Consider the following 11532-nt stretch of genomic DNA (forward strand, 5'->3'; position numbering starts at 1 on the left):
GGGGAGAGGGAGGTCTGGGCCTCCCTTCTGAAGCTGCTGCCCCCGCGACCCGACCCCGGATAGGCGGAAGAAAATGGATGGATGGATGGAAGTTTTATTTATTTTTTCATCAGGGTGGCGGAAATGGGCTTCCATACAGAAGTCTTTATTTCCGTGTGTTTTTACTTTATGCATTTCTGCCTCGTTATGCACATAAGGTGGGCGGTCCTTCCTGGGTGGAACAGGAGCAACGTAGTACGATATCGATCAGTTAACTTTATTATTGATACTGTCCGTCACCTACTCATGTTGTTTGTGTGGCTTCTCGGTCATCCAGGACATGAACAATTAAAAGAACCGAGATGAAGCAACTGGACTTCTGTTCTGTAGCTGAAGATGTGGAGCTAAAAGAAACCTCATGACTCAAGGTTAGTATCGTAATTACTGAGATCGATCCTTCTCCCCCACCTCATTGAAGTAAAAGTCGGATTTAATGCAACATGATTGTTCTGACTGCAGTCGCTGTATCAGATTTACTACCACATACTGAAAGGGCTTGAGTTGGATTTGAAAAATAAAATAAAATAAAATAAAAAAATGTCAAGTTCAGAACGTCAGGGAAAACATCCCATAAAAAAAATTTGGATTTGGGTCACATTTGCCTGCAGTGTGAACGTTACCTATTAGTATCAGTTCAATTCTGTTCCAGAGGCAAAAAAATAAATAAATAAATAAAATAAAATAAAAAATAAAAAAAGCACCAATTGGGCCCTTTATTGAATTTTCACAAATTAAATATAATTTTCACAAATCGCACACCTGGTTTTAGATGTTCTGCTACAAATGTAGAATAATGTATTCCAGGTTTGAAGCATCTACTGTAGGTGTTTTGGAGCTGGACTAGATGTAAAAAAATAGTGGAGAATAGCCACTAGAATTCAAGTTTCACTAACCCCAAACTTAATTTAGATATTCAGCAATCCGTGTAGAATAATCTAGTCCAGGTTAGAAGAGTCCAAGTATTTTAGTTTTTAAACTAGAACAGATTAAATGCTCATCTAACTGCTGCCTTTGTTGATCACAGCATCCTTTTATCCAGACTTGAACATGTTGTTGGTCTTGAAGGCTCAGTTTTAACATGGTTCAGGTCATATTTGGCAGACAGGTCTTTTTCCATTTCTGTGGGGGAATACTCTTCTTCATCTAGTCCTGTTTGCTGTGGTGTACCTCAAGGTTCTATTTTAGGACCTATTCTTTTTTTGTTTGTATATGTTGCCATTGGGATCAATTTTTAAAAAGCACAAAATATCTTTCCATTTTTACACTGATGACATTCAAGTTTATTATCCTTTTGATTCAAATGTCTCTGCCCCTCTGCAGCGACTGATTATCCCAGAATTGTCAGACTTTGAATGAAGACAAAACTGAAATTATTTTATTTGGCAGTTATTCTCGTCTTGATGGTTTACCTGGAATTCTTGGCCCACTTGCTCCCTATTGCTCATCTGTGGTCAAGGATCTTGGATTGTTTTTAGACAACGCTTTTAAATTTGAGAAACAAATATCTTCAGTTGTTAAAACCAGTTTTTATCAGCTCCGTCTAATTGCCAAAGCAAAATCTTACATTCCCCACAAAGACCATGAAACTCTTATCCATGCTTTTATTACATCTAGACTGGACTATTGCAACTCTTTATACAGTATGTTGGTTTGGAGCAATCATCTGTCCATCGCTTGCAGTTAGAATGCTGCTGCGTGTCTTTTAACAGGTTCTAGAAGGCAGGACCACACCACTCCTGTTTTATCCGACTTTGCACTGGCTGCCTGTTCACTTTCGTGTTGATTTTAAGATTCTTTTACTTACGTTTAAAGTTTTAAATGGTCTGGCACCCAGTTATTTATTGGCCCTGTTGCACTTTTATACCCCACACAGAGAACTTAGATCCTCTAATCAGATGCTTTTAGTGCAGCCAAAGGTAAAACTAAAGCGTAGAGGGGAACAGGCTTTTGCTGTGGCGTCCCCCAGACTCTGGAACAACTTGCCTCTTGAGATCCGTACTGCAGAGTCTGTTCAGTGTTTTAAATCTGGCTTTAAAAACTCACTTTTTATCACTGGCTTTTAATTCAAGTTCAGTTTGAGCTACATTAGGAATTTATAATTTGTGTCGTTTTATTTGTTTTTAGCTCATTATTAGTTTCATTGGGCCTCATGCAAGAACATGTTCGTATTCTTCTCCTAAATTTCTCTTACTTATGTTCGTACAAAGGGTTTGTACGAACATGTCACGTCAGATTCAACAAACTCTTCTATCTTCAGGAAAAGTGTGTAAATGAGCTGCGTAATTTACACCTGTTCGTATCCAGCTGCTCGTGCATGAGGAGAGGAGATTAGCATAATTACCACCCCAAAAACACCATATAAGGCTATGTTTCCTGCCTCAGATACAAGGAAGTGTTCATTCATGAAAAATGACAGCGAAAACTCAAAAGAAGAACTTTACGAGTTCAGAGATTGAAGTCCGTCTGTCAGAGATCCAGAAAAGAAAATCTGTCATTTTTAGCAGGTCAGCTGTGGAATAAAAAGAGCTGCTAAAAGTATAAACAACTGTGTGAAATCATTTTCATTTATTCAGAAGACACAGCGCTGCGCGGTCGCAGGTGGTCTCAGATGCGGGTTTGAAATAAGCATTTTAAAATGTTTTCAAAATAAGTCTGGCACTTTGGAGAAAACCCAGGACTCACTGGAGGGGTGGTGTACCCCCTCTGGCCTGGGAACGTCTCGGAGTCCCCCAGGACGAGCTGGAAGGTGTCGCTGCGGAGAGCGGGGTCTTTCTCCTGCTGCCCCCGCACCTGATAGCGGGTAAGCCGGGCGGACCGACAATTTATATTGTTAGTCTAAATTATTACATTTAAAATTATAACTCTAATTCAAGCAGAATAGCTTATTGTCAACATAATTATGGAGTGTGATTTATTTTCAACTCAAAATATCTTCAACTAACGAAATATAAAGTTATTAGGGAGGAAAACCCGTCTGGATAACAGCAGACTGACTGCTCGTAAAATATACGACAGGTCTGGACCACTCGTGAATTTTGTTCGTATCTGAAAAAAATCTTAGAAAACGAAAACATTGGTGAATGCCACAAATTCTCCTAAATCACTCGTACGCACAACTTAAGAACAAATCTGTGCGTACGAACGGTTCTTGCATGAGGCCCAGTGTATTGTGTCTGTGAAGCACTTTGGTCAACACTGTTGTTTTTAAATGTGCTATATAAATAAAGTGATGATGATGATCTGAACTTGACCTGTTCAGCTGTTTTTGATTGAATTGGCTTTTGGTTTCAGTAAATGACTTATTGCTTCAAACTCAACAAATAACCATTTTCTGTTCTATATAACATAAACGTTTTGAAATTCTCTTGTGCGTAATAAGTTGGAACAAAGTTTTGAAACAAACATCGCTATAAATGGAAGTTGTTTTATTGAATAACATTCGATTTACTGTATGTTTGGCACATTGTCATTTATATGGGCTATTTAGGAAAATCAGAGAAAAATATTATTTGCATGATTGGAAGGCAAAGTATGAGTCAGATGCAGGTGCACTCCTCAGCTAAGATGTTGGGCAGGGTCTCATATTTGAAAGAATTCCCGCCGTCTGACGTGGTGGTGATCCTCAGAGACCTCATGGTCCCCGGGACGGGAGCGCAGCACTGAATCATTCCTAGCAAAGCAGCCATACGATCCCAGGCCGAGCAGTTCCCGTGGCAGTAGTAGAAGGTCAGCACCTTGGGGAAGACAATCCAGTTGTCCCAGTTCAACTCTTCAAAGCTGATCTGGATCTCCTCTCTGTGGCAGTCGTCCTGCTGGGGTCTCTCCTGTGACGGCCGCTGCAGGAGGTTGACGGCAGAGGGAGACCAAGGGACGGTTGCCTCCCGGCGAGAACGGACAGGGGCTCTGAGCTGGATGTAAAGGTGGAGAAAGGGAGTCTTGTCCGGACTGTCTGTGTGGCACAGACACCGGCAGCAGATCTGAAACAGAAAGGGCCCTTCAGCCGCAGAGGCCAGCAAACTTTCGTCAAGGCGGTAGGTGCTCCATCCGTCCGAGCTGAGCTCTGCCGGAGCCTGAAGAAGCTGCTGCTTTGGGGAGAGAATGAGGAGCGGGGCAGAGGAGTTCACTCCTTCCCCTGCAAAAAACCAGAAGTGAGCAGAGGTGATTGTGGCATCTCGGAGGGTGACGGAGGGCTGGAAGTAAAGAGTGGAGCAACTGCTGGTCCTTTTTCCCAACGCTGAGTCAGCACAGGAGGAGTCTACCAAGATAAAAATGGAGAGAAATCAAATATGAATAATCTAGTCATAAAGTCTGTCTTTCATGGTTTTAGATTCTGCTGACCCCTCGTGGCTAAAGTTGACATAACACTCATTTCTTAGCCAACACAATTTTGCAACATTTAAGTTAATTTGTCGCATTGACTCAGTGCATGTATAAGGCTGCTGGACCAGATGGCACTCTACTAGATCTCCTACAAAGCTAACATGTACAATCAGCTATGGAGACTAATCTGTGCCAATCACATTCATACACTGTTGGGACACACATCATTGGCATTATGGGTGAAGTGTCTTGTCCAAGGACACAACAACTGAGACAGCTGGAACAGGGGATCGAACCGATGACCTTCCAGTTCCAGGACAACTCCCCTAACCACTCTGCCATAGCCGCCCCCCTATCAATCTTCACTGATATATTCAATCTCTTTTCTAGCAACTGTACCTAAATGCTTTAAAACGACTTGGTACCAAAACACTCCAGCCCAACTGTGGGGCAGATGACTTGGGACCAGAAAGTCACAGTTTTGACTACCTGCAATGCCCACATGTCAATGCAGATCATAAATCTTGCCATTGTGTGGGAACATGCATTGATGCCAAAGTACATTTTATTTACATTTTTCCAAAGTGCCTGAACAACTACCGCCCTGTAGCACTCGCACTCATTGTGTTGAATTGCTTTGAACAAGTGGTCCTAGCACATTTGAGGAACTGCCTACCACTCACCATGGATGCATCAGTCTGCCTATCACTGTAACAGAACAGAGGAAACAGTCTTCATTGCGCTGCATTCTGTACTCACACCTGGACAGTAACATATATGCACGTGTGCTGTTTGTTGATTTCAGTTCAGCATTCAGTACTGTAAGAACTGCGATGTTAATCTCCAAACTCAACGATTTATGAATCAGCACCTCCCTCTGTCTTTGGATCATGGACTTTAACCAACAGACCTCAGCATGTTAATCAGGCCACATTTACTCCTCCACCGTCACACTGAGTGAACACAGGTGTACCACAGGGCTGTGTGCTTAGCCCATTCCGTTACTCTCTCTTCACCCATGACTGCAGGCTTGTCCATGTCTCATCAGTAACAATGAATAAGTCTACAGAAAGGAAGCACCGAACCTGGATGCTTGGTGCACTGATGACAAATTTCTGCTTAACGCCAGCAAAACCAAGAAGCTCATTGTGTACTTCAGGAGGGTGCAAGGAGGCAGGCATGGCCCTATCAACATCCACAATACAGCTGCTGAACATATCTCCAGCTTCAAGTTCTTAGGGATCCACATCTCAGAGGACCTGTCCTGGACCACCAACACCTCCGGCCTGGTCAAGAAGTTCTCACGAACTTCCTGAGGACACTAAAGAAAAACCACCTCTCCACGGCACTTTCACTGCTGCGCGATTGAGAGCATCCTCACCAGTAATCTCACCGTATGGTATATGAACTGCACTGTCACGGACTGTAACAGATTGCAGCGGGCGGTGAAGACAGCATCATGAGGTCTCCACTTCCACTCATCGCAGACATACAGAGAAAACGCTGTCTGCACTGAGCTCACAGCACTCTCAAGGATTCCTCTCACCCTGCCCACAAACTATTTGCCTTCTTGCCCTCTGGCAGGCCATCCAGGAGCCTCCAGACAAAAACCAGCAGACTGAGGAAAAGCTGTTTCCCCAGAGCTGTCTCATTGAACTGTCCCCTGTTAATAACATCCTCCAATCTTTCCTTTGATTTAAGAATTTACAATAATATTCACATTGTACTGTACAGAGTTCAAAATGCACACCTCCATCTATCTGGCTTAATTATAACACTTCAGATTGTATATAGGTCAGTTTCATACCAATCCGCTTATCATGTATACAGCACATTCATACAGTATATTACCTATCCTACCCACATATCTGTATATTATGTTCATAGTACAACAATACAAACATATTTTATCCACACTTACTGTTTATTGCACTACTGGTTGGATGCCAAACTGCATTTTGTTGCTTTATATGCAATGACAATAAATTTCAATCTAAACTAGCAGATATGGAGCTAAAACTTGGTGTGGTAGTAGCTATTATATAACAATATACGTTAAGTGTGATATTGCAAGGCATTGCACAGTTATAACAGTATTTTCAGTAGCACAATTAGTTGGTTTCGTCTAAAAAAATCTAAGAAGATAAAATAATCATCTCTGATTTGCAGTACGCCTTGATTAAAAAAAAGACAACATTTTTAAACAGGAAAAATCTTTAAGCTTTGTGATACAAACTGTTGTTTTGGAGATGTTAAAGTGGAATTAGTGCTAAAGTAATAGAACAAGCAGCTTCTTACTAGAAGTGGGGAACAGAATCATTTGAGTCGAATCTCGGTCTGGACCGGTCCAACGGCTCTCCCACGCTGTTCTGCTCGACCTGGGGACCCTCGTACGTCTGTGCACCACGGGGGGCTCCTCCAGTCCCAAGCCCTCCAGAACCCGCTCTCTGAACCAGGACAGCACAGCCCTTCTGGGCAGCTCCTTCACCTCACAGGCTTCAGCCAAACTTTGGATCCAGAGAGAGCCCAGGATGAGGATGGCACCGGACGCCATGACTGATACGCAGCTTAGCTTCAAATGTCTCTCAGTTTCAACCCCAAAATGTTCAGATAGAAACTTTTTTATTTGCCTGGAATGGAACAGCAGCTTTCTTGACTCGTGTTTTTTTTTTTGGCTCTGCATCTATCTGAGAGCAGCATTTAGTTGCAAGTGAGAAAGATAAAGAACGACCTTGATGAACTGGCTCCAGTGTGTGGTGATTTCCCACAGAATCAGAATGTGACTGGATGCTTCGTTCTATACCTTTTTTTTATTTTGGCCAGTTCTTTACATGCAAAATACAAAATATGGCTTCATGCATGAGGTTTTCACATCCTCATCTCTGATCCCCACACCTGTCTCTGATATAAACAAAGCTGTCTGCTGCCTTTGAGGGTCTAAATCTCTCACATGTATCCAAACAAGGACCTTTTTTGAAATCACTTTTAACCGTCTGAAATCAGCATCCAGGTGTAAATATTTCTTGATTTGCAAGATGTGAATCAAAACTTATATAATTATTATTACTTAATACGCAGAATTTATAACCAGAAGCTACTACGACATCTGTTTACCTACAGAAACTGCTAAAGTGACTGAAAATGGTCGATAAAGGTTTGGTACTCAGAAATCTGATCAGTTTGATGTATTGGTTAGGGCTGCCACAAACTATTATTTTTATAATCGATTAATCACCGATTATTTATTCGATTAGTCGACTAATCGGATCATACGTTAATTGAATAGAAAACATAGAGCTTATCGTGCCAGAGTGCAGCTGCTATTATATAACCATGGTTAGATTTTAGCTATATGCTAACTAAAAATAATTGCTGTGGAAGACAAGTTCTGCTCTGCAGATATTYCACAGGTTTCTCTTTCATTTTCTTAAAATGATCCCACACTTTGAGCTCTGTTGTCAGGTAGCCATGATACCAGAGCCTGTCTGTATAATGTCTTGTGACGTCCACGGCCTACCCCAGTTACCACTACTGTGCATGTGTGTCAAGGACAGAAAGGTAGATGTGGCAGTGGAAGGTGTCAAAGCAGTTTGGAGAGAAAAACAAAGTAAAGAACAACAAAAAAAGAAAACGATTAATCGATTATTAAATTAGTCATCGATTATTTAAATAATCGATTAGTCGTCGATTAATCGTGGCAGCCCTAGTATTGGTATGGTTTTATTAATGGTGACCATGGTTCAGCCAATTAGCTAGCAGCTCATAGCAGAACTAATTTGTCACTTAGTGGATTAACTAACCGTAAGCAGACCAATTAGCTAAACTATCTAAATAAGGCTTTGCCAACTTTAAGTCCGCTAACAGCCAACTGACAAACTAATAACAGTTTTGTGTCAGTCCCAACAGTGTTCAGCTGGAAGGCGACGATGTGCGACGCAGACGGATGTTGTTTAAAAAAATATGTTTAATGAGCTAACAGTGAGTCTGAGCTGTGCCAAGAGAAGAGTGGATTAAAACTGTAATCTCTAAATTTCGGAGATTCCACGTCATTTAATAAACAAATCAAACGATGCCTCTCAGGTTCGAGTCGTTTTTAGGAGGCAGCAAACCATTTTGGTTTAGTCCCAATCAAAGGAGTCCTGATTTTTTCAAAGGCCACTTCAAAATATCTGAACTATCCCTTTAAAGGGAACGTGACATGATAAAAATATTGTGAAACTTCTGTAGGATGTTTAGTTTTTAATCCGCTGATCATGGCTTTCTGAGCAAATGGCATATAAATATTAGTATTTTTGTAACAATTTTCAATCATTCATTCATCATGAAAAATTATTTCATCCAAGAAATTCATCACAAGCTGAGTAAGAAAATCCTGGATAGTAAAAGAAAACAGTGTAAATATGGGGGGTTAGTAGTTACACTTTAAGTAGCTGAGTCAAAGTAGCTGCAGCTACAGGAACGCCCAGCATTTCTTTTTTTTCCAACATTTTGAGTTTGATCAAAACTTACATTACAGTTGGATGGAAACTGTGGGTTTTGGTTCCTCAGAATGACTGACTCTTGATCACCCCGTTACTAAAAGCACAGCACAAAATAAAATGTAACCATTACTGTGGCTGCCCCGCTCCACTTGAGTCCAGTCTGTGGTGGTCATTGCCCAGAGTAGTTGTGGTTCTCAAGGGTGGCAGCAGTTACTTGGTCACAACAACGGCCTGCCGTACAACAACTGAGCTCAGAACAAGAACAGAACTTCACTAAAACTGGGCTCACTTTGTGCTTTTTTTGTTATTAATATGTAGTTCATAAATATTGTTTCTTTATCGCATTTAATAATTTAGCAACGCAGTAAGCATCTGGTTTGTATGATTACTCAAGGGGGTAACTTTAGGTATGCTCTAAAACCCTGCATGTCATTTTTAGCCATTATGCTTAAAACGTACATATATGACATTGTAAATTTTTAAATCAGGTCAAAGTTACCTAAAGACAACAACAGAGTTGCATCTGTCTATTTAACCAGTTCATTTCTGTTGTGTTTGAGCAAATTGTTATTTTATTGGGGGGTCATTTTGACTGGATCAAATTATTGTGGGGGTCATTAACCCCTGCCTCCCCCCCCCCATTACTTAGTTTCACTGAAGTAGCCCAACTAAGCTAATGTCTGCTAACATGTACTTGTCTTGTGACAAACCTTTGATTTAAGTTTTTCTTGATGGATTTTTAGTTTTTTTTATTAATTCATTTATTCATTTCATTAAAAAATAAACAAAGCACATTTGATACAATAAAACAATACAAATCAAATAAAATGAAAGGCAGCAGAAGAAGAAAAAAATTCTTATATCTGCTCCTTTTTAAATTGCTCTGATTCATTTAAATTACTGGTTCTTAATAGTCGACATTTTAACTTTAAAGAAAGAAAAAACAAACAAAAAACAAAAAAAAACAAAGGCCTTCAGATGAAAAGTTCCTACAGACATTTAGCTAATAAGGTTCTGATTAGAATAAGGTTCTGATTAGAATAAGGTTCTGATTAGATTAGCCACTTGGCTAGGTTATTTTTGACTACAACCAACAAATCTAGAGTAATTTAAAAATCAAAAGCTGTAGCTTATAAAACATGAAATATAGTTACTTTGAATTAAAAATATAAACGTGTTCTGACAATAAATTCATTGTAATGTGAAGTATCCTGTATTGACCATCAGAGGGCAACACATTATCAAACACAAGGTGTTTTGGGCCTAAAATAAAATCATTAAATACATACTCTATATTATTTCTGTTTTAATATAACAGTTTTATTAAATACTGTCATGAAATATAATAAATTTCTGAATTAATTGAAAATGTAAAACACAATTTAACCAGTTTATTCATAAAGGATGTAATATACACTCATAAAACCAATTTCTATGTTTTTTATTTAGGTTTCCTGGTAGGTTTGAGCCTAGTTTTAAGTAAAACATTCAAAGTAAAAAATGAAAAAGAAATAAGACTTTGTGATATAAGAGGCAAAGATACTGCTTGTCATCTCTCGTGATAAAGATATAATAAAAGATTGACTTGTCTTGAAAAATGACAAATTTAGAGCTAAAATAATGTTGCGTGCAATATTATTTGTTAGCTCTTAGAGTACCGGTATTCTCAAAGCCAGATGGACAGCAGGGTACTTTGACATGTGACCGTGTTCAAGATGAAGGCTGACTTTTTTGGGGAAAAGAGGACGAATTCCTGGAGAAAATATAAAAAGGTGAAAGTTGCTGGAAAGGACTGCACTTCTCATTTAAAATAAAAACATCCAGAGAGAAAATACTTCATTTTTTCCAACTGCAAGAACGAGAAGAGAGAAATGTTAAGAGACGACAGGCATGTAGTGTTGTTCTGCCCTCTGCAGACGTCAACATTCTGCTCCTCATTAAAAAAAATCACTCATTTTTGATTCAAAACACTAAAAATGGCTAAAATGAAGACTAAACACCCGAAACTACTCCCTAACAATAAAATACAAACATGATAAATGTCAGATACATGTTAATTACTCAGTCCTGCTCGCACTGTCTCTGAATTGCTGCCAAACTTCATTCAACTTTTGAATATTTTTTATTTTCTTCTTCCTGTAGATTTTTTATTGCTCGTCAGGAAGGAGGTCTTGGGGTTTATATTTTCAGAAAGATGAGACTGACAGCTGATTGCAGTGTTTTTCCACAAAATTGTTGTGTTTCCTGCTGCCTGCAGATGCAATGTGTTTCAAATAGGACCATCATTTTCAGAAAAAATGGGTTACATGTTAGTTATTATAACTTTTTTTAAACTTGGTCTATTGGCATCATTTAAAAACAGATGTATAGTTTGAAGTCACTGCTTTTGACACAGTTTGTACCAGAGCCTCAGAGAGGCTGTGTCTTTCCAGCTAGAGTGATTGACATGCTGTCATGCATCAGGTTGTAAGGTCTCCTCATATCCATACAACACTCTTAAATATCTGAATAAATATGCCTGATATGAAATACAGCGGGTAAAATAAGTATTGAACACGTCACCATTTTTCTCAGTAAATATATTACTAGAGGTGCTAATGACATGAAATTTTCACCAGATGTTGGTAACAACCCAAGTGATCCATACATACAAAGGTCGTATTCAGACCTGATAATTTGCTCCACTTTAAAC

General features: G+C 39.5%; 1 protein-coding gene across 1 annotated transcript; it reads right to left on the reverse strand.

The window, feature by feature from the left end:
* Positions 1–3575: 3575 nt before the first annotated feature.
* Positions 3576–6913, reverse strand: inha (inhibin subunit alpha). Its single transcript, XM_014020712.1, has 2 exons — positions 6658–6913; positions 3576–4294 (listed from the first exon to the last, which is right to left on the reverse strand). Exons 1-2 carry the CDS (start codon positions 6911–6913, stop codon positions 3576–3578), a joined length of 975 nt encoding a protein of 324 aa, XP_013876166.1.
* Positions 6914–11532: the final 4619 nt, after the last annotated feature.

The sequence above is a fragment of the Austrofundulus limnaeus genome, unplaced genomic scaffold (assembly GCF_001266775.1).
Source record: "Austrofundulus limnaeus strain Quisiro unplaced genomic scaffold, Austrofundulus_limnaeus-1.0 Scaffold264, whole genome shotgun sequence".
NCBI classification, from domain to species: Eukaryota; Metazoa; Chordata; class Actinopteri; order Cyprinodontiformes; family Rivulidae; genus Austrofundulus; species Austrofundulus limnaeus.